We start from the raw sequence: 27,237 nt of genomic DNA on the forward strand, positions 1-27,237 counted from the left end.
ACCCCCTGACTCCGCTACCATTAAGAGCTCTATCTAACTGCTCTCCTCTCTAGTGCTCCGGTTTCCTCCCACGCTCCAAAGACGTGCGGGTTTGTAGGTTAATTGGCTTTGGTTAAATTGCTAATTGTCTCTAGTGTGTGTAGGATAGTGTTCGTGCGCTGGAATCGCTGGTCAGCGCGGACACGCTGGGCTGAAGGGCCCGTTTCCCCCACTGTCTTTCCAAACTAAACCGATTGTATTTATGTTTAATCACAAAATGCTGGAGTAACTCAGCGGGTCAGGCAGCATCTCAGGAGAGAAGGAATGGGCGACGTTTCAGGTCGAGACCCTTCTTCAGACTGATGTCAGGGGGGCGGGACAAAGGAAGGATATAGGTGGAGACAGGAAGATAGAGGGAGATCTGCGAAGGGGGAGGGGAAGAGAGGGACAGAGGAACTACCTAAAGTTGGAGAAGTCAATGTTCATACCGCTAGGCTGCAAGCTGCCCAAATTTGAGGTGCTGTTCCTCCAATTTCCGGTGGGCCACTCTATGGCACTGGAGGAGGCCCATGACAGAAAGGTCAGACTGGGAGTGGGAGGGGGAGTTGATGTGCTGAGCCACCGGGAGATCAGGTTGGTTAAGGCGGACTGAGCGAAGGTGTTCTGGGGATGAGTGTCAGGTCAGGGTGATGGGTAGGACCTGTTGGGTAGGATCTTGCGTGGACCTGTTGTGGCGGTAGGCGGTCTACAGTGGGTCAAGGCTGCTGGGTAGACTGGATTTAATGCGTTCCATCACCAGCCTCCCAAAACATTTCATGATGGTGGACGTCAAGGCCACTGGACGGTAGTCGTTTAGGCCTGAGGTCTTGCTTTTAAGCTCATAAGACTTTTCTTTGCCTTCCATCACAGTGAGGGTGTGCCTGGAGCAATCACTGTGATGGTTGTTTGTGTTAAAAATTGTAATTGTGTGTCTTGTGTTCTTTATTGTCGACTGCCGGACCCTGACGTGAGAGGACGCTGGCGCTATTTGTTCACCGCTTCTCCGTCAGGATAGTTTGTCTGTTTGTTTTTATGTCATGACTGTTTTTGTAAAGCGTCTTTGAGCATTTGGAAAAGCGCTATAAAAAATAAATGTTTATTTCAGTCAGAGGGTGGTGGTTTTCAGTCAGAGGGTGGTGAAGGTATGGAATTCTCTGCCTCAGAAGGCAGTGGAGGCCAGTTCGTTGGATGCTTTCAAGAGAGAGCTGGATAGAGCTCTTAAGGATAGCGGAGTGAGGGGGTATGGGGAGAAGGCAGGAACGGGGTACTGATTGAGAGTGATCAGCCATGATCGCATTGAATGGCGGTGCGTACAGGCTCGAAGGGCTGAATGGCCTACTCCTGCACCTATTGTCTATTGTCTATTGTCTATTTATTATTATTATTATTGTAAGGGGTGGGCCATTTAGAACTGAGATGAGGAAAAACTTTTTCAGTCAGAGAGTTGTGAATCTGTGGAATTCTCTGCCTCAGAAGGCAGTGGAGGCCAATTCTCTGAATGCATTCAAGAGAGAGCTGGATAGAGCTCTTAAGGATAGCGGAGTCAGGGGGTATGGGGAGAAGGCAGGAACGGGGTACTGATTGTGGATGATCAGCCATGATCACATTGAATGACGGTGCTGGCTCAAAGGGCCGAATGGCCTCCTCCTGCACCTATTGTCTATTTTCTTCGGCACTGGGTACCTCAGAGTGGAGTAGGGCGAGATTAAAGGGAGAGGAATGGGTGACGTTTTGGACCCGAAACGTCAGCCATTCCTTCTCTCCCGAGATGTTGCCTGGCCCGACTGTGTTACTCCAGCTTTTTGTGTATACCTTCAAATTTACTCATTTGCATTGCAGTCTGAAGAAGGGTCTCGACCCGAAACGTCACCCATTCCTTCTCTCCCGAGATGCTGCCTGACCCGCTGAGTTACTCCAGCACTTTGTGTATACCTTCGATTTAAACCAGCATCTGCAGTTCTTTCCGACACAGGGCGAGATTAAAGATGCCTGCGAATACTCCCGCTAGCTGGTGCTGGTTTAACCTCGGGATGGCCGATCTAACGTCTGCCACAGTCACCCGGGGGAGAGGCACACTTGAGTCTGAAGGGCCAGGTATCACCGCCCTGTTGGCCTTCTGCTCGAAACATAGAAAACAGGTGCAGGAGGAGGCCATTCGGCCCTTCGAGCCAGCACCGCCATTTATTGTGATCATGGCTGATCATTCACAATCAGTAACCCGTGCCTACCTTCTCCCCACATCACTCGATTCCGCTAGCCCCTAGAGCTCTATCTAACAGTCCAGTGATTTGGCCTCCACTGCCCTCTGTGGCAGAGAATTCCACAAATTCACAACTCTCTGGGTGAAAAAGTTCCTTCTCACCTCAGTTTTAAATGGCCTCCCCTTTATTCTAAGACTATGTGGCCCCTGGTTCTGGACTCGCCCAACATTGGGAACATATTTCCTGCATCTAGCTTGTCCAGTCCCTTTATAATTTTAAACGTCTCTATAAGATACCCTCTCATCCTTCTAATCTCCAGTGAATACAAGCCTAGTCTTTTCAATCTTTCCTCATATGACAGTCCCGCCATCCCAGGGATCAATCTCGTGAACCTACGCTGCACTGCCTCAATTACAAGGATGTCCTTCCTCAAATTAGGAGACCAAAACTGTACACAATACTCCAGATGTGGTCTCACCAGGCCCCTATACAACTGCAGTAGAACCTCTTTACTCCGATACTGAAATCCTCTCGTTATGAAGGCCAACGTGCCATTAGCTTTCTTCACTACCTGCACGCCAACTTTCAGTGACTGGTGTACAAGGACACCTAGGTCTCGCTGCACCTCACCCTTTACCTAATCTGACACCATTGAGATAATAATCTGCCTCCTTGTTTTTGCCGCCAAAGTGGATAACCTCACATTTATCTACATTATACCGCATCTGCCCACTCACTCAACCTGTCCAGGTCACCCTGCAGCCTCCTAACATCCTCTTCGCAGTTCACACTGCCACCCAGCTTTGTGTCATCCGCAAACTTGCTAGTGTTGCTTCTAATTCCTTCGTCCAAATCATTAATATATATGGTGAACAGTTGTGGCCCCAACACCGAGCCTTGCGGCACTCCACTCGCCATTGCCTGCCATTCTGAAAAGGACCCGTTTACTCCTACTCTTTGCTTCCTGTCGAAGCGAGCTTGCAAGGCATTCAGTTCACCAGGTAGCGTTACACTAATCACCAACGGGTGCTGTCTGTGCGGAGTTTGCACGTTCTCCCCGTGACCTGCGTGGGTTTTCTCCGGGTGCTCCGGTTTCCTCCCACGCTCCAAAGACGTGCGGGTTTGTAGGTTAATTGGCTTTGGTTAAATTGCTAATTGTCTCTAGTGTGTGTAGGATAGTGTTCGTGCGCTGGAATCGCTGGTCGGCGCGGACACACTGGGCTGAAGGGCCCCTTTCCCCCACTGTCTTTCCAAACTAAACCGATTGTATTTATGTTTAGTCACAAAATGCTGGAGTAACTCAGCGGGTCAGGCAGCATCTCAGGAGAGAAGGAATGGGTGACGTTTCAGGTCGAGACCCTTCTTCAGACTGATGTCAGGGGGGCGGGACAAAGGAAGGATATAGGTGGAGACAGGAAGATAGAGGGAGAACTGGGAAGGGGAAGAGAGGGACAGAGGAACTATCTAAAGTTGGAGAAGTCAATGTTCATACCGCTGGGCTGCAAGCTGCCCAGGCGAAATATGAGGTGCTGTTCCTCCAATTTCCAGTGGGCCTCACTATGGCACTGGAGGAGGCCCATGACAGAAAGGTCAGACTGGGAGTGGGAGGGGGAGTTGATGTGCTGAGCCACGGGGAGATCAGGTTGGTTAAGGCGGACTGAGCGAAGGTGTTGAGCGAAACGATCGCCGAGCCTGCGTTTGGTCTCGCCGATGTAAATAAGTTGACATCTAGAGCAGCGGATACAATAGATGAGGTGCTGGTGATCAGTTTGGGTAACATGAAAACCGAAACTCTGCACTGTGCATGATAGAGTCAGAGTGATACAGCAATACACTTGCCCACACCAGCCCAACATGTCCCATCTACACAGGCAGTCCCACCTGCCTGCGTTTGGCCCATATCCCTCCAAACCCGTCCTATCCATGTACCTGTCTGTTTCTTAAACGTTGGGATAGTCCCAGCCTCAACTACCTCCTCCAGCAGCTCGTTCCATACACCCACCACCTTCTGTGTGGAAAGGTTACCCCCTCAGACTAGATCTTTTCCCCGTTCACCTTGAACCGGTGTCCTCTGGTCCTCGATTCCCCTACTCCGGGCAAGAGACTCTGTGCGTCTACCCGATCTATTCCTCTCATGATTTAGTACGCCTCTATAAGATCACCCCGTCATCCTCCTGCGCTCCAAGGAATGGAGTCCCTCGGCGCCAATGGTTGTATTGTTATTTATTATTGCATTGCCAATTATCGTTTATTATTGTACGCGTGGCACTAATAAAGCTGAAGCTAAACCAGTTGTACAAACGGAAAGCTGCTCATTTGCGACTTCACCGTTCACTTGCATTCGCCGGGACTATTTCCCCCCTTTTCTTTGTATTGAAGGGACACGAGAGAAGTGTGAAAGTTAAGCCATATCTTTATTCAGCCGGGTTACAAAAGGCGGATGGATACACTGCGAATGGCCAGGTGTGAAGGGGCGGAGCGCGGCTTGGCGGCCGTCACTTGATGACGACCAGCTCGTTCTCAGCCACCACCTTGCCATCGACCAGCTTCTGGGTGGTGGTCATGGTCGCCTTGATGGTGCGCGATGAAGCGCCTGTAAATGCAGTGAAATTAATGCCCGTGCAACACGCCTGTATCCATGCCACACCCCTCAGTTGAATCCTCATCCCATTCACACCAATGGAACTTAAACCAGGCAGGTTCCACAAGGATGGGCCTTACCTAGAGTCCAGTATCCAGAGTGATACAGCATGGAAACAGGCCCTTCGGCCCATCTTGCCCACACCAGCCAACAATGTCCCATCTACACTAGTCCCACCTGCCCGCGCTTGGTCCACATCCCTCCAAACCTGTCCCATCCATGTACCTGTCTAACTGTTTCTTAAACGTTGGGATAGTCCCAGCCTCAACTACCTCCTCTGGCAGCTCGTTCCACACACCCGCCACCCTCTGTGTGAAAAGGTTACCCCCCAGAGAGAGAGACAGACAGAGAGACGGAGAGACGGAGAGACGGAGAAAGGGAGAAAGGGAGAAAGGGAGAAAGGGAGAAAGGGAGAAAGGGAGAAAGGGAGAAAGGGAGAAAGGGAGAAAGGGAGAAAGGGAGAGAGACATTCACACACACAGGGAAATGCTGGTACCTCAACAAAAGGACACTGCTAACATGATCAGGCACAGTCAGCTCATGTATACAGAGAGTCATAGATTGATAGTGTGGAAACAGGCCCTTCGGCCCAACTCGCCCACACCGGCCAACAATGTCCCAGCTACCCTAGTCCCACTTGCCTGCCCTTGGTCCCTAAATACAATGATACTCTCAAAGTTCCTGAAGGCAATCAGATGGTCTCACCTTTTGTAGATTCAACAAGTCCACTGTTAAAACAAGGGGAAAAACAAACGTCAGTGAGTTCAATCTGCCCACAGCAATTATACATACGCATGCAAACAGAATAAAGGTGTTAGAACAGGGCAGCGCAGCGGTAAAGTTGCCGCCTCACAGCGCCAGAGACTCGGGTTCAACTCTGACCACGGGCGCTGTCTGTGCGGACTTTGCACGTTCTCCCCGTGGGCTTTCTCTGGGTGCTCCGGTTTCCTCCCACACTCCAAAGACGTGCGGGTCAATTAAGCCTCTGCCGGTCGTAGAATTGCTCCCGGTGTGTGGTGGATAGGGCTAGTGTACGGGGCGATCTGTGATCGGCCTGTTTGCGCGCCCTATCTCTGAAGGGCCTGTTTGCGCCTGAAGTCTAAAGTAAAGGTGGGGTTGGGGCTGCAGTCGAAGGTCACCGTTCGGACGTGGAGTTCACGGCCCAGCCTACCTGATATCTTCGCCATCCAGCAAACGCCTGTACGTTGCGATTTCCGCCTCCAGCTTCATCTTTATGTTCAGGAGTTGCTCGTAGTCCTTAGCGTGGGATTGCATCTCAGAGTGGACCTGCATCAGGTCGGACTCCAGCGCAGCGATCAACGCATTTAATTGCTGCAGCTCCATCTCATATCTCTGCTCGGTATCTCTCAGCGTGCCCTCCAGCGAGCCTTTCTGCAATTGTTAAAATATATATGTATTTAAAAAAATAATAATCTTGTGCCAGACTTGGAACCCAATTCTCCCTGGGCGATTCATGACATCTGTACAGAATGAAGGGGGGGAGGAGGGGGGGGGGGGGGACAGAGAAGGCAGTCGGAACCTTGTTCCCCAGTGTGGAAAGTTCCAACACTTGAAATCATAGGCACGAGGGGGAAGGTTTAATAGAAACACAGACAATAGGTGCAGGAGGAGGCCATTCGGCCCTTCGAGCCAGCGCCGCCATTCAATATGATCATGGCTGATCATCCAGAATCATACCCCGTTCCTGCCCTCTCCCCATACCCCCCCACCCCCCTCCCCGATATCCCTTGATTCCGTTAGCCCCCAAGAGCTAAATCTAACTCTCTCTTGAAAACATCCAGTGAATCGGCCTCCACTGCCTTCTGCGGCAGAGAATTCCACAGATTCACAACTCTCTGGGTGAAGAGGTTTTTCCTCATCTCAATCACGCTCTAAAGACATGCAGGTTTGTAGTTTAATTGGCTTCCGTAAAATGGTAAATTCCTCTAGTGTGTCGGATAGAACTAGCATACAGGGTGATCGCTGGTCGGCTGTACTGTTCCATATTCTACGTTCTAACTTGGCATAGTTTGGTACAGACACTGTGGGCCGAAGGGCCTGTTCCTGTACTGTTCCATATTCTGCGTTCTAACTTGGCATAGTTTGGTACAGACACTGTGGGCCGAAGGGCCTGTTCCTGTACTGTTCTACGTTCTAACTGGGCATAATGTTTGGCACAGACATTGTGGGCTGAAGGGCCTGTTCCAGTGCTATACTGTTCTATGTTCTAACTTGGCATGGTTTGGTACAGACATTGTGGGTCGAAGGGCCTGTTCCTGTGTTGTGCTGCTCTATGTTCTAAAGCAGCTGAGAGTATCAGAACAAGGTAGCCACTAGACATTCGGAGTTCTCACCACGCTGAAAAGGCTGTGCAGTTCAACGTCCAGAGTCTGGAGCTGGCGACGCAGGTCACCCATTTGGCCCTTGGCTCCATCCAGATCCTCGTTGTTCTGCTGCACCTCGACCGTGTAGGAATCCATCTGCAATGAGAAGCATCGGAAGCAATTTCCATGAGCGTGCCCAGGCGGTACGAGGCGGAGGCGACTTAACCTTGCGCGGGGGGGCTAAGCGGTTGACTTGCCTGGGTCTTGAACCAATTATCGGAGTCCTCCTTGTTTTTCAGAGCGACTTTCTCGTACTGGTCCCTGATCTCGGCAATGATCTTGGTCATGTCTGGGCCGCGGGGAGAATCCACCTCAACCTGCACGGTCGAGTCGCTGACCTGTGAACGCAGGGCCTTCACCTCCTGTGGGAACAAAGCACACATGTTTCCACACCACTTATAGCTGTAGTAACTCAGCGGCTCAGGCAGCATCTCTGGGCAAAAGGAGTAGCTACAGCAGAAACATAGAAAATAGGTGCAGGAGTAGGCCATTCGGAACTTCGAGCCTGTACGCACCGCCATTCAATATGATCATGGCTGATCATCCAACTCAGTATCCCGTACCTGCCTTCCCTCCATACCCCCTGATCCCTTTAGCCACAAGGGCCACATCTAACTCCCTCTTAAATATAGCCAATGAACTGGCCTCAACTACCTTCTGTGGCAGAGAATTCCACAGATTCACCACTCTCTGTGTGAAAAAAAACGTTCTCATCTCGGTCCTAAAAGACTTCCCCCTTATCCTTAAACTGTGACCCCTTGTTCTGGACTTCCCCAACATCGGGAACAATCTTCCTGCATCTAGCCTGTCCAACCCCTTAAGAATTTTGTAAGTTTCTATAAGATCCCCCCTCAATCTTCTAAATTCCAGTGAGTACAAGCCGAGTCTATCCAGTCTTTCTTCATATGAAAGTCCTGCCATCCCAGGAATCAATCTGGTGAAACAGAGACATAGGTGCAGGTGTCGGCCATTCGAGCCAGCACCGCCATTCAATGTGATCGTGGCTGATCGTCCACAATCGGTACCCCGTTCCTGCTTTCTCCCCATACCCCTTGATTCCTTTAGCCCTGAGAACAGTGGCACGGTGGCGCAGCGGTAGAGTTGCTGCCTTACAGCGAATGCAGCGCCGGAGACTCAGGATCGATTCTGCCTACGGGCGCCGTCCGTACGGAGTTTGTACGTTCTCCCCGTGACCTGCGTGGGTTTTCTCCGAGATCTTCGGTTTCCTCCCACACTCCAAAGACGTACAGGTATGTAGGTTAATTGACTGGGTAATATGTTAAAAATAAAAAAATTGTCCCTAGTGTGTGTAGGATAGTGTTAGTGTGCGGGGATCGCTGGGCGGCGCGGACCCAGTGGGCCGAAGGGCCTGTTTCCGCGCTGTATCTCTAAATCTAAAAAAATCTAAAGATCACACTTGCCACCACTCTTTACGTCCACTTTAACACAGACTGATTGGACTGAAAGATACCACCGATCGCCTGTTTCAAGATCTAACTCTCTCTTGAAAACATCTCGACCCATTCCAGAGATGCTGCCTGACCCGCTGAGTTACTCTGGCTTTTTGTGATTGCCAATATTCCACATCACTTGCTGGCGGTACAACTCCAAGCTGCAGATCCCTGTCCAGTGAGGGGCTCCCTCCTCCACCCTCTACCCTCCCTCCAACCAACCCACACTCCCCCACCCCCACCCCCGTCACACTCTGTCGCCAGTGTGGAGCCCACCTCGTCATGGTTCTTCCTGATGTAGACCAGCTCCTCTTTCATGGACTCGATCTCGGTCTCCAGTTGCAGGCGGCCAATGTTGGTGTCGTCGATTACTTTGCGCAGACCATTGATGTCGTTCTCCACAGACTGCCTGATGGTCAGCTCCGACTCCCACCTGCACAGGTAGTGAGGGGTGGGGGGGGGGGAGAGTTAGAGAGAGAGAGAGAGAGAGAGAGAGAGAGAGAGGGGGGGGGGGAAAGAGTGTGTGAGCGAGAGAGTTCCTCCGGCACGCAAGGATAAAATAGGCAAGGGTGGGGGGAGGGAGATGGGGAGAGAGATGCGGTGCATGGAGACACACTCACTTGACTCTGAAGTCGTCAGCTGCTAGCCGGGCATTGTCGATCTGCAGGATCATGCGTGCGTTGTCCACAGTCATATCAAAGACCTGGAGGGGTTTCAAGCAGACCTGTGTCAGAGCAGTTGGCATCTGGCGTACCAATAGACAATAGGTGCAGGAGGAGGCCATTCGGCCCTTCGAGCCAGCACCGCCATTCAATGTGATCATGGCTGATCATTCTCAATCAGTACCCCGTTCCTGCCTTCTCCCCATACCCCCTGACTCCGCTATCCTTAAGAGCTCTATCTAGCTCTCTCTTGAATGCATTCAGAGAATTGGCCTCCACTGCCTTCTGAGGCAGAGAATGCCACAGATTCACAACTCTCTGACTGAAAAGTTTTTCCTCATCTCCGTTCTAAATGGCCGACCCCTTATTCTTAAACTGTGGCCCCTGGTTCTGGACTCCCCCGACATTGGGAACATGTTTCCTGCCTCTAACGTGTCCAACCCCTTAATAATCTTATATGTTTCGATAAGATTCCCTCTCATCCTTCTAAATTCCAGTGTATACAAGCCTAGTCGCTCCAGTCTTTCAACATACGACAGTCCCGCCATTCCGGGAATTAACCTAGTAAACCTACGCTGCAATAGCAAGAATATCCGTCCTCAAATTTGGAGACCAAAACTGCGCACAGTACTCCAGGTGCGGCCTCACTAGGGCCCTGTACAACTGCAGAAGGACCTCTTTGCTCCTATACTCAACTCCCCTCGATATGAAGGCCAACATTCCATTGGCTTTCTTCACTGCCTGCTGTACCTGCATGCTTCCTTTCAGTGACTGATGCACTAGGACACCCAGATCTCGTTGTACATCTTATTTTCCTAACTTGACACCATTCAGATAATAATCTGCCTTCCTATTCTTACCACCATCGTGGATAACCTCACACTTATCCACATTAAACTGCATCTGCCATGCATCCGCCCACTCACACCACCTGTCCAAGTCACCCTGCAACCTCATAGCATCTTCCTCACAGCTCACACTGCCACCCAGCTTTGTATCATCTGCAAATTTGCTAATGGTACTTTTAACCCCTTCATCCAAGTCATTAATGTGTTAACCCAGTCAACATCGCTGGCAAACCCCCTAGGGTGCATGTCCCTCTACCCTGCCTCGCCCACACTGGGGTAGAGGGCACCATACACACCTCCTGTTCGCGGTTTCCTCGTGTTAACGTCTCCCAGCTAACAACGATCTATCCTACATGCTCCTTGATCGCCATCCCCCTTGTCCCGTTTTCACACCTGGCACCTCCTTATCTCTGTACCCACCTCTGCCAGACATCAGTGTGAAGAAGGGTCTCGACCCAAAACATCACCCGTTCCTTTTCTCTCTCTCTCTCTCTCTCTCTCTCTCTCTCTCTCTCTCTCTCTCTCTCTCTCTCCCTCCCTCCCCCACCCTAAGAAAGCGAGAGAGAGATTGAGAGACGCTGAGTTACTCCAGTATTCTGTACTTGTACACTGCACAATGACAATAAAGTTTGTATTGTATTGTATTGTAATTCTGTGTCTATCTTCGGTGTAAACCAGCATCTGCAGTTCCTTCCTACACATCTATGTTCTTAATTGCTGCCTGCGATTGTTAGTAACGTTTATGTTTAACTCTATAATAATCTATAAACATGTAACGTAAGAAAATAACTGCAGATGCTGGTACAAATCGAAGGTATTTATTTCACAGAATGCTGGAGTCACTCAGCGGGTCAGGCAGCATCTCGGGAGAGAAGGAACGGGTCGAGACTGATGTTACAAACATGTCATCTATATAATAATCTATACACATGTAATCCATAAACTCTATGAACAAAAGTCTGCCTGTCCCGCTGAGTGACTCCAGCATTCTGCGTCTCTCTTCAGCTTAAAGCAGCATCTGCAGTTCCTTGCTACCTACCTCTTTACGCAGATCGTTCAAGGGGTTGTCGTAGACGCTGAGATCGCGGCTACTCGGTGCCCGGGCGTCCATGTGCTCCTGGATTTGCAGCTCCAGCGTGGCGTTAGCGCTTTCCAGGTTGCGCACTTTGTCCAGGTAGGTGGCCAGGCGGTCGTTCAGATCGGTCATGGTCTCCTTCTGGTTGGAGACGGCCCCGATGCTCGTGCCCATGCCACCAGCCATGCCCATGCCACCAGCCATGCCCATGCCACTAGCCATGCCCATCCCACCAGCCATGCCCATCCCGCCGCTGCGGTGGAGGGAGCCGGACACCCGGCTGGCGGCCAGGCGAGAGCTGGAGCCGCTGACGCTGCTGGCGCTGGACTGCAGGGGCATTGACCTCCGCACCGACTGGCTGTAGGCCGGACCACCGTAGGACGACATTGAGGAGTATCTTGTTCTGTTCATCTCGGAGCGGGTGGGTCGGGAGCGAGAGAAGGAGAGAGAATGAGAGCGAATGAGAGCAACGCAGAGCAGAGCAGAGCAAGAACAACAAGCAAGCGGCCAGCGAGTTGGTCAGCTTTATATACCCATCGGCCCCTGGGCGATTGGGCAAGAGCCATATCCAATGACTGGTGGCGGACAGCCTGTGACTCAACCTGAGCCCAATGAATAAATACCTGTCCCGGCTAACGGGAGCGCAGTCCCCTCGGGCGAAGAGTTAGTTTGCACACAGCTCAGCCAGCAAACGGAACAAGTGTTTGTACAAACAACTTTGTTCTCCTCCTCCTCTCTTCTTCTTTTCTTCGCGAGAGTTTTTTTTTCTCCTCCTCTTCCCACCTGACCGTCTTCTTCTCCTCCTCCTCCTCCTACTACTGCGTTGACATGGCCGGCCGCAACTTGTACCACACCAAGAGATTCAGCAGCCAGTCCTACACCCCGGGCTCGGCGATGCAGCGGGCCAGCTCGGTGCGCTCCGCCGGCTACCTGACCTCGGCGGCGGCGCCGCGGCTCGGCTACAAGCCCCTGTCGCTGGAGGTGCCGCACTTCGAGGACGGCCAGGCTTTCCAAGAGCTCCGCAACCAGGAGAAGGAGCAGATCAAAGGGCTGAATGACCAGTTCGCCTGCTTCATCGACAAGGTAAGAAACAAAAAGTGGGGTGGGTGGGGAGGGGGGAAATAGAGAGAAACGTAGAGAAATTGGTGCAGGAGTTGGCCATTTGGTCCTTCGAGCCAGCACCATCAGCCTGAAGAAGGGTCTCGACCCATTCCTTCTCTCCTGAGATGCTGCCCGACCTGCTGAGTTACTCCAGCATTTTGTGAATAAATACCGCCATTCAACATGATTGATCATGGCTGATCATCCACAATCAGAAGTGTAAGGAAATAACTGCAGATGCTGGTACAAATCGAAGGTATTTATTTCACAAAATGCTGGAGTAACTCGGCACAATCAGTTCATGCGTTTCTCCCCATACCCCTTGATTCCGTTAGCCCTAACAGCTAAATCTAACTCTCTCTTAAACTTCCAGTGAATTGGACAATAGACAATAAGTGCAGGAGGAGGCCATTCAGCCCTTCGAGCCAGCACCGCCATTCAATGTGATCATCCACAATCAGTACCCCCGTTCCTGCTTTTTTTCCCCCATATCCCTTGATTCCGTTAGCCCTAACAGCTAAATCTAACTCTCTCTTAAACTTCCAGTGAATTGGACAATAGACAATAGACGCAGGAGGCCATTCAGCCCTTCGAGCCAGCACCGCCATTCAATGTGATCATCCACAATCAGTACCCCCGTTCCTGCTTTTTCCCCGTACCCCTTGGTTCCGTTAGCCCTAACAGCTAAATCTAACTCTCTCTTGAAAACTTCCAGTGAATTGGACAATAGACAATAGGTGCCGGAGGAGGCCATTCGGCCCTTCGAGCCAGCACCGCCATTCACCGTATTTATTCACAAAATGCTGGAGTAACTCAGCAGGTCAGGCAGCATCTCGGGAGAGAAGGAATGGGCGACGTTTCGGGTCGAGACCCTTCTTCAGACTGAGGTCTTCTCTCCCGAGATGCTGCCTGACCTGTCGAGTTACTCCAGCATTTTGTGAATAAATACCTTCGATTTGTACCAGCATCTGCAGTTATTTTCTTATACCACCATTCACCGTGATCATTCTCAATCAGTACCCCGTTCCTGCTTTTTTTCCCCCCATATCCCTTGATTCCGTTAGCCCTAAGAGCTAAATCTCACTCTTCCTTGAAAACATCCAGTGAATGAATTGGCCTCCACTGCCTTCTGTGGCAGAGAATTCCATAGACTCGCAACTCTCTGGGTGGAAAAAGCTTTTTCTCATCTCAGTCCTAAATCGCCGACTCCTTATTCTTAAACTGTGTGTGGCCCCTGGTTCTGGACTCCCAAACATCGGGGAACATGTTTCCTGCATCTAGCCTGTCCAATCCCTTAAGAATTTAACATTTTTTCTATAAGGTCCCCCTCTCATCCTTCTAAATTCCAGTGAACAATAAACAAAAAAGTTCAGTATATGCTTACAAACAAAGACAAAAAACAACGCCCTCAAGTCTATGTAGTTCAGAGTTTATTTTGGAGGATGTAATGTTTAATCAGTCTTGTAGCGTTTAACAGTCTGAAGAAGGGTCTCGACCCGAAACGTCACCCATTCCTTCTCTCCAGCGATGTTGCCTGACCCGCTGAGTTACTCCAGCATTTTGTGTCTGTCTGGTGGTTTAATAGCTTGTTTGTGAGGGGAAAGCTTTTGTTGGACGTTGTAGTTTTCAGGCTCCTGTACCCTCTTGCCGATTCCAGAGGTGAGTGTGGCCCAATAATTCATCGTGTAGGTTTGTAGGCGGCGATTATCGGGATTAGACAAAGTCACATCGGGACCCATTGTGATTTGCACTCAAAATGCTATTGCTTTGTTTGGCTTGAATCTAGTTACGTTCCGGTTTTTTTGGGGGTTTTTTTTGAAGTCTCATTCCCTGAATTAAAAAAAAACCCAACACGTTACAGCGTCCACACAAGCCTACTGAAAACACAAAGTGCTGGAGGAACTCAGCGGGTCAGGCAGCGTCGATGGAGAGGAATGGGCAGGCGACGTTTGGTGTCTGCACCCTTCTTCAGACTGAACCCCGACCCTGAAACTCGTGTCCCGCTGAGTTCCTCCAACACTTGCAAAGGGCACAGAGTGCTGGAGTAACTCGGCATCTCTAGAGAACATGGATAGGTGACGTTTCACAGAGTGCTGGAGTAACTCAGCGGGTCAGGCAGCATCTGTGGAGAACATGGATAGGTGACGTTTCACTGAGTGCTGGAGTAACTCAGCGGGTCAGGCAGCATCTGTGGAGAACATGGATAGGCGACGTTTCACAGAGTGCTGGAGTAACTCAGCGGGTCAGGCAACATCTGCAGAGAACATAGGTAGGTCGAGACCCTTCTTCAAACTGAACACCCCACTAATTTGCGTTTTGCTCAGGGTTCTGCTGTTTTGCTTTAATTGGGGTCATTAGCAATTTAATGCACAATTTTTGCATATGCTTTCTATAAAACCGAAATGTTGGCTGCCTACATTGACATAGTTCAACGGAGGCATGTTTATTTGAAACGCGGTATGCCACAAAGGCACAAGGGTTAATCTCTATCTTGTATTAGATTGAGTGTTAGGATATAAAAGTTTGGTGAGTGGGTTACCCTGGCGACAGTGCTGATCTTACTCGTGTTGGGGGAACACCCCTTGTATTCTGATTGGGCAGCTTACAGCCCAGCGGTATGAACTTTGATTTCTCTAGCTTCAAGTCATCCTTGCATCCCCTGTCTCTTTATCCCTGCCCCCATCCTTGTCGCTGTACTAGTTTCATTGTCGTTCTGTTGAGTTTCAGTGCCTCCCCACAGCCAACAATGGCCTGTTTCTGTGATCATCCTTACCTTTTTGCATATATTTCATTCATGAGTGGTTGGAGCAGAATTAGGCCATTCGGCCCATCAAGTTGACTCCGCCATTCAATCACGGCTGATCTATCTCTCCCTCCTAACCCCATTCTCCTGCCTTCTCCCCATAACCCCCGACACCTGCAATAATCAAGAATCTATCTACCTCTGCCTTAACTTGGCTTCCACTGACTTGGCCTCCACTGACTTGGCCTCCACTGCCGTCTGTGGCATTTGTTCTATATCGCCGGTTAGATCTCTCGTTTCCCTCTTCCCGTACTTTCAGTCTGAAGAAGGGCCTCAACCCGAAACCACTCCTTCTCTCCGGAGATGCTGCCTGTCCCGCTGAGTTACTCCGGCATTTTGTGTCTGTCTAATATACCTTATTCGTTCTCCACCGCTTCACGTCGAACCGTAAACATGGGGCGAGGAGACAGTGGTTGATTATCACCCCTTCCGTATCTTTGTGTCTCCCTCCCCGCTGACTCTCGGGTCTGAAGAAGGGGCTCGACCCACTCCCTTCTCTCCGGAGATGCTGCCTGTCCTGCTGAGTCATTCCGGCATTTTAGCGTCCATCTTGCCCAAGCTTGCTGGTCTGTGTTTCAGGTGCGGGCGCTGGAGCAACGCAACAAGCAGCTGGAGACTCACTGGCATTTGCTGCAGGAGAAAGGGTCCCGCACGTCCAACATCGACAACTTGTACCAAGGTTACGCCAGCAACCTCAAGCTGCAGATAGACGAGCTGGCCCAGGAGAAGATGCGCCTGGGAGTCGAACTGGACAACGTGCAGGGCTTGGTGGAAGACTACAAGACAAAGTACGTGGTCCAAATTCCAAAGCTGCCTCCATAATAGGGTGGTGAATATTGGGCATTTAGAAGGATGAGAGGGGATCTTATCGAAACGTATAAGATTATTAAGGGGTTGGACACGTTAGAGGCAGGAAACATGTTCCCAATGTTGGGGGAGTCCAGAACAAGGGGCCACGGTTTAAGAATAAGGGGTCAGCCATTTAGAAACGAAATGAGGAAAAACTTTTTCAGTCAGTTGTGAATCTGTGGAATTCTCTGCCTCAGAAGGCAGTGGAGGCCAATTCTCTGGATGCTTTCAAGAGAGAGCTGGATAGAGCTCTTAAGGATAGCGGAGTCAGGGGGTATGGGGAGAAGGCAGGAACGGGGTACTGATTGAGAATGATCAGCCATGATCACATTGAATGGTGGTACATACAGGCTCGAAGGGCCGAATGGCCTCCTCCTGCACCTATTGTCTATTGAATCTATGCAATTCAATGCCACAGACGGCTGTGGTGGCCAAATCAATGGATGTTTTAAGGCAGGAGATTTGCTAGATTTTTGATTAGTACGGGTGTCAGGGGTTATGGGGAGAAGGCAGGAGAAATGGGGTTAGGAGGGAGAGATGCATCAGCCATGATTGAATGGTGGAGTAGACGATGGGCCGAATGAACGTATTCTGTTCCTGTCACTTATGACCTTGTGAATCTTAGGGGTAACTTTTTCATGGGTGTATGGAACGAGCTGCCGGGGGAGGTAGTTTGAGGCTGGGACTCTTCCACCGTTTAAGAAACAATTAGACAGGTACATGGATAGGACAGGTTTAGAGGGAGACAGGCAAAATGCAGGCGGGTGGGACTAGTGTGGTTGGGGCATGTTGGCCGGTGTGGGCATGTTGGGCCGATGGGCCAGTGTCCAGCCTGTATCATGCGATGAGCCAGAGAGGTTGGCAGTGGTCAGCCTAATTTTACACATAATGACTTAAACGTCAAGTGTTTATTTGTCAAATGTATCAACAAGGGAACAATGAAATTCTTACTTGCAGCAGCAGAACGTGCCTGTAAAAACAATACACGCAGCTAATATATAATAAACAAACAGACAAAGTATAAATTAATAACCACAATACTAGTGCAAAGTAAAAACTGAAGTCCATAGAGGTCCGTTGCTGAGGTCTGTGTTGGGTGGTGTTTAATAACCTGATGGCTGTTGGGAAGAAGCTGTTCCTGAACCTGGGCGGTACAGTTTTCAGGCTCCTGTACCGTCTTCCCGACGGCAGGGGTGAAATAAGAGTGTGGGTCTCTGATGATGCTGGCTGCCTTTTTGAGGCAGCGACTCCTGTAGATCCCTTCGATGGTGGGGAGGTCAGTACCCGTGATGGACTGGACAGTGTCCACCACTCTCTGTAGTCATAAATAAGGTCATAAGGAATAGACAATAGGTGCAGGAGTAGGCCATTCAGCCCTTCGAGCCAGCACCGCCATTCAATGCGATCATGGCTGATCACTCTCAATCAGTACCCCGTTCCTGCCTTCTCCCCATACCCCCTCACTCCGCTATCCTTAAGAGCTCTATCCAGCTCTCTCTTGAAAGCATCCAACGAACTGGCCTCCACTGCCTTCTGAGGCAGAGAATTCCACACCTTCACCACTCTCTGACTGAAAAAGTTCTTCCTCATCTCCGTTCTAAATGGCCTACCCCTTATTCTTAAACTGTGGCCCCTTGTTCTGGACTCCCCCAACATTGGGAACATGTTTCCTGTCTCTAATGTGTCCAATCCCCTCATTATCTTGTATGTTTCAATAAGATCCCCCCCTCATCCTTCTAAATTCCAGTGTATACAAGCCCAATCGCTCCAGCCTTTCAACATACGACATAGGAGCAGAATTAGGCCATTCGGCCCATCAAGTCTACTCTGCCATCCAATCATGGCTGATCTAATCCCATTCTCCTGCCTTCTCCCCATAACCCCTGACACCTGCCCTAATCAAGAATCTATCTATCTCTGCCTTAAAAAATGTCCACTGATGTTTCTAGTCTCCTGCATACCTGGCCGAAACAGACCGTGGAGTGCTTGGCGTGTATAAATTTCACCCATTTGGGTGTAGAATTTTGGCTGAAAATCTCGCAATGAAATAGGAATAATAAATGTGTGAACGCATTGCCAGGTTATTCCCGTTGCTGCTGCAGGTAACCTGGTCTTCAAAGCAAGGGTAGCTCTTGTCTTAAAATAAGATGGCTGCATTCAGCTGTCTCCACTGTTCAGCAGTGTGGTATCGAACCATTTCAGCGCTGGGTGAATCTCGCCTCTCGCAAAGCTTTGGGGGGGGGGGGGGGAAGATGTTCCTGGAACACTGGCACTTTGCTGGAAGATAGTCACAATCATAGAGTGATACAGCGCGGAAACTGGCCTTCTGGCCCTACGCCCACACCGAGCGACATGCCCCATCTACATGAGTCCCACCTGCCTGCCTTTGGCCCACGATCACATTCGAAGGGCCGAATGGCCTCCTCCTGCACCTATTGTCTATCAGCAGAATTTTTGTTTATCATTTCCAAAAATAAACTTTATCTATAGATAACCAAAACTCTCATCTTGTATATAGATATGTATGTTCCTGAAATACAGCCAAAACGATACATGATAGCGCAACAATTTTAGGCCTACCTTACTCACCATTCTCCTGCATTGTGCAGTATCAAGTTTCGTTCAAATTGTTGCGCTGTCGTGTACTGTTTTGGCTGTATTTCGGGAACATACATATGTGTATTTATATATATACACAGATATATATATATATATATATATATATATACACAGATATATACACACACATATATACATACATATATACAAGATGAGATCGCCATTTTGAGCCCGCTGGCGTCACAACGGGAACCCCACGGGTCGTCTAGTTCATAATAAAAATCACCTGTACAAAACTAAAACAGGGCAACAACTCTTCAGACATTCTCAGCGTCCATACGTTCACTCGCCTCTTATTCCGTGGTGTTCACGCCTATCCTGAAACCAAGCACCCTTGCCGCTCGTGTGGCCCACAAAGGGCGAGGCGTTGGATCTCCTGTGCAATACTGCGGCAGGCCCACTCGGGATTAGTAGACCCACAGGTAAATTCTACACAATGGGCGGCACACAATCAGGAATATGTATTCAAATATTAAAATAATATGTTCAATACAATAAAACCAAAACAGAACCCACCACCATAATACAAGACAAACAATAAATTATTATGCAACTATTTCCCCATCCTTGCCAAGGATGTATTTCACCCCCCCCCCCCCCCCCCCCCCCCCCCCCAGGGTGCCCGTGGGCAGCGCGTGTTCCCTCTCTAGCGCCGCCCGGGCGCGGACGGACGTACTTTGCAGGTAAAACAAAATAGGTAATTAATAGGTAATTAACTTGAGTGCAGAGGCGTGTTGTAAGCTGATCCATTGATGGCTTTAGATGCACAATTGATTTTGCCACCCAGGAGGTCTTGTGTGCCAAATCTAAACCACAAATCCGCCCGGTTATTTCTGTTAAAGGAGGCAGGGGAAAGGTGAGGATTTTGTTTCCCCAGTAGCGAGTTGTTCTTCATCCAGGAAATTCACGGGCGTACAGGAATGTTTAATAAGGACTTCCAATCTCGGAGCAGGATAAGGCCATTCAGCCCGTCAAGCCTACTCCGCCATCGGTGAATTGGGTCGTGGTGCAAAGGGGGAAAATGTAGGTGTGAGGGGAAAGAGCTGGAACAAAAGAAATGTATGGCCAGGTTGAACCAACGGGAGGATGGGTTGAATGGTCCTGTTCCATGTTGTAGGGCTGTGTTACAAGGTCATGAGGGGAATAGACAGTGACAATACACAGTCTTTACCCAGGGTAGGGAAATCAAGAACCATGGGTTTAAGGTGGGGGGGGGGGGGGAAGATTTAATAGGAACCAGAGGGGCAACATTTTCAGGGTGACCAAGGTGGAGTGGGGTGTTTGACGTGGCTGCCTTTTTGAGGCAGTGACTCAATAGACAATAGGTGCAGGAGGAGGCCATTCGGCCCTTCGAGACTGTACGCACCGCCATTCAATGAGATCATGGCTGATCATTCTCAATCAGTACCCCGTTCCTGCCTTCTCCCCGTACCCCCTGACTCTGCTGTTCTTAAGAGCTCTATCTAGCTCTCTCTTGAATGCATTCAGAAAATTGGCCTCCACTGCCTTCTGAGGCAGAGAATTCCGCAGATTCACTACTCTCTGACTGAAAAAGTTTTTCCTCATCTCAGTTCTAAATGGCCTACCCCTTATTCTTAAACTGTGGCCTCTTGTTCTGGACTCCTGTGGATCCCTTCGATGGTGGGGAGGTCAGTACCCGTGATGGACTGGGCAGTGTATGTTTTAGACCATCAACCACCATTTTGTGTCTACCCTTAGAGTCAACTTGCCCACACTGCCCAACATGTCCCATCCACACTAGTTCCACCTGTGTGCGTTTGCCCCATTGCCCTCTGAACGTGTGCTATCCAGGTACCTGTCTAAATGTTTATTCAACGTTGCAATAGTCCCAGCCTCAACTACCTCCTCTGGCAGCTCGTTCCATACACCCACCACCCTTTGTTTTCTATAACACGGCGCCCAAAACTGAACACTTAACACTCTAAATGTGGCCTCAGCAACGTCTTACAGTGCATAACTGCAACATGACACCCCCAACTTCTATACTCAGAAGGGACTTGACCTGAAACGTCACCCATTCCTTCTCTCCAGAGATGCTGCCTGTCCTGCTGAGTTACTCCAGCTTTTTGTGTCTATCTTCTATACTCAATACTCTGACTGATGAAAGCCTTTTTGACCACCCTCTCTAAGTGCAACGCCACTTTCAAGGATAAGCTTCTCTGCCCTTGAAAGCAGTGGCTCATACTGGAGTGTAGCTCTTGTCCCTGACACTTGGTCAAGTGGCATCCTTCATGCATGTGTCTTGCCAGTGAGTATTGACTGACTGGGCATAGAAACATAGAAAATAGGTGCAGGAGTAGGCCATTCGGCCCTTCGAGCCTGCACCGCCATTCAATATGATCATGGCTGATCATCCAACTCAGTATCATATCATATCATATATATACAGCCGGAAACAGGCCTTTTCGGCCCTCCAAGTCCGTGCCGCCCAGTGATCCCTGTACATTAACATTATCCTACACCCACTAGGGACAATTTTTACATTTACCCAGCCAATTTACCTACATACCTGTACGTCTTTGGAGTGTGGGAGGAAACCGAAGATCTCGGAGAAAACCCACGCAGGTCACGGGGAGAACGTACAAACTCCTTACAGTGCAGCACCCGTAGTCAGGATCGAACCTGAGTCTCCGGCGCTGCATTCGCTGTAAAGCAGCAACTCTACCGCTGCGCTACCGTGCCGCCCTGTACCTGTATCCTGTACCTGTGCCTGCCTTCTCTCCATACCCCCTGATCCCTTTAGCCACAAGAGCCACATCTAACTCCCTCTTAAATATAGCCAATGAACTGGCCTCAACTACCTTCTGTGGCAAAGAATTCCACAGATTCACCACTCTCCGTGTGAAAAAAAACTTTCTCATCTCGGTCCTAAAAGACTTCCCCCTTATCCTTAAACTGTGACCCCTTGTTCTGGACTTCCCCAACATTGGGAACAATCTTCCTGCATCTAGCCTGTCCAACCCCTTAAGAATTTTGTACGTTTCTATAAGATCCCCCCTCGATCTTCTAAATTCCAGCGAGTGCAAGCCGAGTCTATCCAGTCTTTCTTCATATGAAAGTCCTGCCATCCCAGGGATCAATCTGGTGAAGGTTTCTTGGCAGGTTGCTTGATCCTGTACCGGCCCGTTCTGCGCACACATCCACTTGACACCAGGGGCTATTGTATGGTAATAAGCTGAAGGAATTCTGTGTCACCACATATGCCCTTAAGGCAAACTGTCACGGCCCCATTGACGGTTGACACAAAGTAAGTCCCTTCTGGAATGGAAACACTGTGCACAAGATAAACACTGGGTGAAGAGCTGGACAAACTCAGCCGGTCAGGCAGCATCTGTGGAGGGAAATGGACAGGTGACGAGGCGGCTCGGGACCCTTCTTCAGGCTGGTGTGTCCCTTGAACCACAGGGCATCAGTTTATCCAACACCCGCTTTTCAACATAACTCAATGGGGAGAGACTCTAACTTTAGGAAGGAGATGAGGAGGAATTTCTTTAGCCAGAGGGTGGTGAATCTGTGGGATTCTTTGCCACAGGCGGCTGTGGAGGCCACAAGTCAGTGGATGTTTTCAAGGCAGAGATTGACAGATTCTTGATGAGTCCGGGTGTCAGGGGTTATGGGGAGAAGGCAGGAGAATGGGGTTAGGAGGGAGAGATAGATCAGCCATGATTGAATGGCGGAGTTGACTTGATGGGCTGAATGGCCTAATTCTGCTCCATTCCCTTATGTCCGCACACTATTCTCCCGCCCTCACCATGGCCTGTTACAACGAGGGCTATCAGCACTTCAATCTGTCTCCGAGGAGCCCGTGTTCAATACTGGAAACAAAAACTTCTGAATCTGTTGGACAGGCTGGGTTTAAAAAGTCAGTTTGTAAGTCGTAAATATTCAACATTCTGCATAAATCATTTTAATACCAGAAGCACGCTATTTTACCGAACAGTGTCGTGTGGAAGACAGACACAAAATGCTGGAGTAACTCAGCGGGACAGGCAGCATCTCTGGAGAGAAGGAATGGGTGACGTTTCGGGTCGAGACCCTTCTTCAGACTGGTCTGTGTGGGAATGGGAAGGAGAATTAAAATGTTTATCAACTGGGAGATCAGATAGGTTCGGGCGGGCTGAGCGAAAGTGTTCAATGAAATGATCGCCCAGTCTGCGTTTGGACTCGCCGATACATAGGAGTCCGCATGTTGAACGATGGAAACAGTAGACGAGGTTGGAGGAGGTGCAAGCGAACCACTGCCTAATCTGAAGGGATTGTCAGGGTCCCTGGACAGAGTCGAGGGAGGCGGTATAGGGACAGGTGTTGCATCTTCTGCCAAGGTATCTGGGGAGGGGGTGGTTTGGGTGGGAAGGGATGAGTTAACCAGGGAGTTGCAGAGGGAACTGTCTCTGGGGAAGGCGGAAATGGGAAAATGTGGCTCGTGGTGGGATCCTGTTGGAGGTGGCAGAAATGTCAGTGTATTATGTACTGTATGCAATGGCTGATGGGGTGGAAGGTAAGGACTCCCTTATCCCTAACCAGTCTGAAGAAGAGTCTTGACCCGAAATCACCCATTCCTTCTCTCCCGAGATGCTGCCTGTCCCGCTGAGTTACTCCAGCTATTTGTGTCTATCTTCGGTTTAAACCAGCACCTGCAGTTCCTTCTGATACAGTGTCGCGTGGAAGTTGTGTTTAAAACAATTCTGGGCTGTTTTTTTTTTTAATTGAAAAAGTGTTCTTGAGGTGATCATGGAACATACAACAGTGCAGTACAGGTACAGGCCCTTCAGCCCACAATGTGTGTGCCGAACATAGTGCCAAGTGAAACTAATCTCCTCCGCCTGTGTACATGATCCATATTCCTCCATTCCCTACATATCCCTGTGCTCATCTTAAAGCCTTTTAAACACCACTATCATCCCTGCCTACACTACCATTCCTGGCAGTGTATTCCCAGGCATTCACCACTCTGTGTATAAAAAGAAACTGCCCCTCAAACACACCTCCTTTAAACTTTGCCCCTTTTCAGCTTCAAGCTCCGCCATCTTGTCTTTGACATTTCCACCCTGTGAACAAAAGGTTCTGACTGTCTACCCTATCTATCCCTACTCTGTCCCTCTCTTCCCCTCCTCCTTCCCAGATCTCCCTCTATCTTCCTGTCTCCACCTATATCCTCCCTTTGTCCCGCCCCCCCGACATCAGTCTGAAGAAGGGCCTCGACTCTATTGTCTATTGTCCTGAGATGCTGCCTGACCTGCTGAGTTACTCCAGCATTTTGTGAATAAATACCTTCGATTTGTACCAGCGTCTGCAGTTATTTTCCTATACCCTATCTATGCCTCTCATAATCAGCTTCTGTGGACATTCTGCACGCGGCTTGTACCTAACATCGTTAATTCCAGCATTTGATGTTGTTCTGCAGGTATGAAGATGAGATTAACATGCGCACAGAGAAAGAGAATGAATTTGTCATGATCAAGAAGGTGAGTCTGTGTGAAAAGCCAATCCCATTTGGGGAGAGGGGGAAGCTACGGTGGCACAGCGGTAGAGTTGCTACCTTACAGCGCCGGAGACCCGGGTTCCATCCTGACCACGGGCGCCGTCTGTACGGAGTTTGTACGTTCTCTCCGTGACCTGCGTGGGTTTTCTCCGGGATCTTCGGTTTCCTCCCACACTCCAAAAACGTGTAGTTTCATTGAATTGGTATAAATTGACACACAGTGTGTCCCTAGTGTGTGTCGGAGAGCGCTAATGTGCGGGGATCGTTGGCTGGTGCGGGCTCAGTGTATCGCTAAAAAAATTAAAATAAAGTAATCTCTTCCAAGTGAAGTGGGAAATGCCTGGGACTTCATCCCTGAGTTACATAGAAAATAGGTGTGACAGCTGGCCGTTCGGCCCCTCGAGCCAGCACCGCCATTCATTATCATGGCTGATCGTCCAAAATAAGTACCCCATTCCTGCTTTCTCCCCATACCCCTTGATTCTGTTCGCCCTAAGAGCTATATCTAACTCTCTTGTCAAAACATCCAGTGAATCGGCCTCCACTGCCTTCTGTGGCAGAGAATTCCACAGATTCACAACTCTCTGGGTGAAAAGGTTTCCCCTCATCTCATCCCTAAGTGGCCTACCCCTTGTTCTTAAACTGTGACCTCTGGTTCTGGACTCCCTCAACATTGGGAGCATGTTTCCTGCATCTAGCCTGTCCAATCTCTTAAGAATTTTATATGTTTGTATAAGATCCCCTCTCATCCTTCTAAATTCTAGTGAATTCCTACCTTGTGGTGGGAGGGTGGGAGGGTCGGACTGCCATTTCAAATTGCCACCATTGTTTTTTTCTTCTCTGTTGTCATTGACCAGTGTACCTAATCACCAGCCTTTTCCTGTACTTTGGCAAAGTGGCCATGTTAGTTTGTTGACAAAATGCTGGAGTAACTCAGCAGGTCAGGCAGCATCTCGGGAGAGAAGGAATGGGTGACGTTTCGGGTCGAGACCCTTCTTCAGTCTGAGTTACTCCAGCATTTTGTGAATAAATGCCTTCGATTTGTACCAGCATCTGCAGTTATTTTCCTTCACTACATGTTAGTTTGTTGGTTTCGTTGAGAGATGCAGTGCGGCAACAGGCCCTTCAGCCCGCCGAGTCCATGCCGGCCAGCGATCACACTGCACACAAGCACTTTCCCCCACACTAGGCCAGGGACAATTTTACCGAGTGGAGTGTGGGAGGAAAACCCACATGGTCACGGGGAGCACGTACAAACTACGTAGAGACAGCACCCGTAGTTAGGATGGAACCCGGGTCTCTGGCGCCGTGAGGCAGCAGCTCTACCGCTGTGCCACCGTGACACCCACTTTACACATGCTTGGATTCTCTTTGCTGGCACCAAATGCGGGTGGCCCGGCAAGATATGCACCCACCTACCCCAGTGGATGGCCGAGGGTAAGCTTGGTTTGAAGGGTTCCAGCGGGGGGCCTGTCGCTTGAACAGCGAGGCATCTCGATGAGAAACACTAGGTGGCATGACAGCAGTGGACAAAGAGCCAGGCGAGATTTCCACTGTTTGACAAACAGAGATCTTGACCCGGTGCTGGCTCGAGGGGGCTGAATGGCCTACTCCACCTATTTTCCATGTCTCTACACACCTCACGCTTGTCCCTTCCTTCTCCTTGCAGGATGTTGACGAGAGCTATCTCAACAAGGTGGAGCTGGAGACAAAGCTCGAGAGCCTTACCGATGAAATCAACTTCCTGAAGGAGATTTTTGACGAGGTAACGACCATATTGGCTTGCGTAATGGAAAGGTGTGGAGAGTTGGCATGAAGAACTCTGGTGTTGGTTTAGGAGAGTACAGTAGCTACAGTAAGGCCCTGATCTCTCACAGGGAGCATCGGGAGGTGAATGGACTTTTTCACAGTTTACCCCATTTTTCACCCAAACCCGACTAATCCTACTTATTCCTCATATATCCCGAAACCAAGTAGTATGTCTAACTCAGCCTGAATCTCTCAAATGAATTCGCCTCATTTCCCTCCTTCCACCCAAAACAGGAAATTGCAGTGATTCTTGGCTCTCTAATGGAAGAAACATGTCTTTATCTTAATCCTGCTATCTCAATGCAATCGGCCATACTGTTCTGGATGTTGAAGGTTTTTCTGGTGAGCTGGGTGAATCCAGGCTGGACAAAGCAAGCAAGGTGGAAAGGTGGAGCGACAAAGAACCGCAGATGGTCGTTTTACAAAAAAAAAGACACAAAGTGCAGGAGTAACTCAGCAGATCGGGCAGCATTATTATCTGAATGGTGGCCGATTAGGCGAAGGGGAGATGCAACGAGACCTGGGTGTCGTGGTACACCAGTCATTGAAAGTAGGCATGCAGGTGCAGCAGGCAGTGAAGAAAGCCAATGGTATGTTGGCATTCATAGCGAGGGGATTTGAGTGTAGGAGCAGGGAGGTTCTGCTGCAGTAGTACAGGGCATTGGTGAGACCACACCTGGAGCATTGCGTACAGTTTTGGTCTCCTAATCTGAGGAAAGACATTCTTGCCATAGAGGGAGTACAGAGAAGGTTCACCAGATTGATTCCTGGGATGGCAGGACTTTCATATGAAGAAAGACTGGCTAGACTTGGCTTGTACTTGCTGGAATTTAGAAGATTGAGGGGGGATCTTATAGAAACTTACAAAATTCTTAAGGGGTTGGACAGGCTAGATGCAGGAAGATTGTTCCCGTTATTGGGGAAGTCCAGAACAAGGGGTCACAGTTTAAGGATAAGGGGGAAGTCTTTGAGGACCGAGATGAGAACGTTTTTTTTCACACAGAGTGGTGAATCTGTGGAATTCTCTACCACAGAAGGTAGTTGAGGCCAGTTCATTGGCTATATTTAAGAGGGAGTTAGATGTGGCCCTTGTGGCTAAAGGGGTCAGGGTGTATGGAGAGAAGGGAGGTACGGGATACTGAGTTGGATGATCAGCCATGATCATATTGAATGGCGGTGCAGGCTCGAAGGGCCGAATGGCCTACTCCTGCACCTACTTTCTATGTTTCTATCTCTGGTGAACATGGATAGGTGATGTTTCGGCTGGGGGGGA

At 49.7% G+C, this 27,237-nt stretch overlaps 2 protein-coding genes across 2 annotated transcripts in view; one reads left to right on the forward strand and one right to left on the reverse strand.

Annotated features, from left to right (window-relative positions):
• Window positions 1–4,630: 4,630 nt before the first annotated feature.
• On the reverse strand, window positions 4,631–11,756 carry LOC144612035 (keratin, type I cytoskeletal 18-like). Its single transcript, XM_078431508.1, has 8 exons — window positions 11,245–11,756; window positions 9,316–9,398; window positions 8,972–9,128; window positions 7,442–7,606; window positions 7,215–7,340; window positions 6,032–6,252; window positions 5,566–5,588; window positions 4,631–4,812 (listed from the first exon to the last, which is right to left on the reverse strand). The coding sequence occupies exons 1-8, from the start codon at window positions 11,689–11,691 to the stop codon at window positions 4,715–4,717; spliced, it is 1,320 nt and encodes a 439-aa protein (XP_078287634.1). The 5' UTR covers window positions 11,692–11,756; the 3' UTR covers window positions 4,631–4,714.
• A 181-nt stretch (window positions 11,757–11,937) lies between these two features.
• Window positions 11,938–27,237, forward strand: part of krt8 (keratin 8) — a 28,649-nt gene continuing 13,349 nt past the window's right edge. Inside the window, exons 1-4 of the mRNA XM_078431507.1 lie at window positions 11,938–12,363; window positions 15,764–15,972; window positions 24,078–24,138; window positions 25,825–25,920. Of these exons, the coding sequence (XP_078287633.1) occupies window positions 12,109–12,363; window positions 15,764–15,972; window positions 24,078–24,138; window positions 25,825–25,920 (621 nt within the window). The 5' untranslated portion in view covers window positions 11,938–12,108. The remainder of the gene's footprint in view (window positions 12,364–15,763; window positions 15,973–24,077; window positions 24,139–25,824; window positions 25,921–27,237) is intronic.

This window comes from Rhinoraja longicauda, chromosome 42 (genome assembly GCF_053455715.1).
Source record: "Rhinoraja longicauda isolate Sanriku21f chromosome 42, sRhiLon1.1, whole genome shotgun sequence".
Classification (NCBI taxonomy): domain Eukaryota; kingdom Metazoa; phylum Chordata; class Chondrichthyes; order Rajiformes; family Arhynchobatidae; genus Rhinoraja; species Rhinoraja longicauda.

What these genes read in the sequence shown, in the direction of transcription:
- LOC144612035 (XM_078431508.1), bottom strand. Translation starts at nt 11,691, where the DNA reads ATGAACAGAACAAGATACTCCTCAATGTCGTCCTACGGTGGTCCGGCC. An exon ending in GCTGACGACTTCAGAGTCAA is followed by an intron (nt 9,129 to 9,315) that starts GTGAGTGTGTCT and finishes CTACCTGTGCAG; the next exon opens with GTGGGAGTCGGAGCTGACCA. An exon ending in TGCACAGCCTTTTCAGCGTG is followed by an intron (nt 6,253 to 7,214) that starts GTGAGAACTCCG and finishes TAACAATTGCAG; the next exon opens with AAAGGCTCGCTGGAGGGCAC.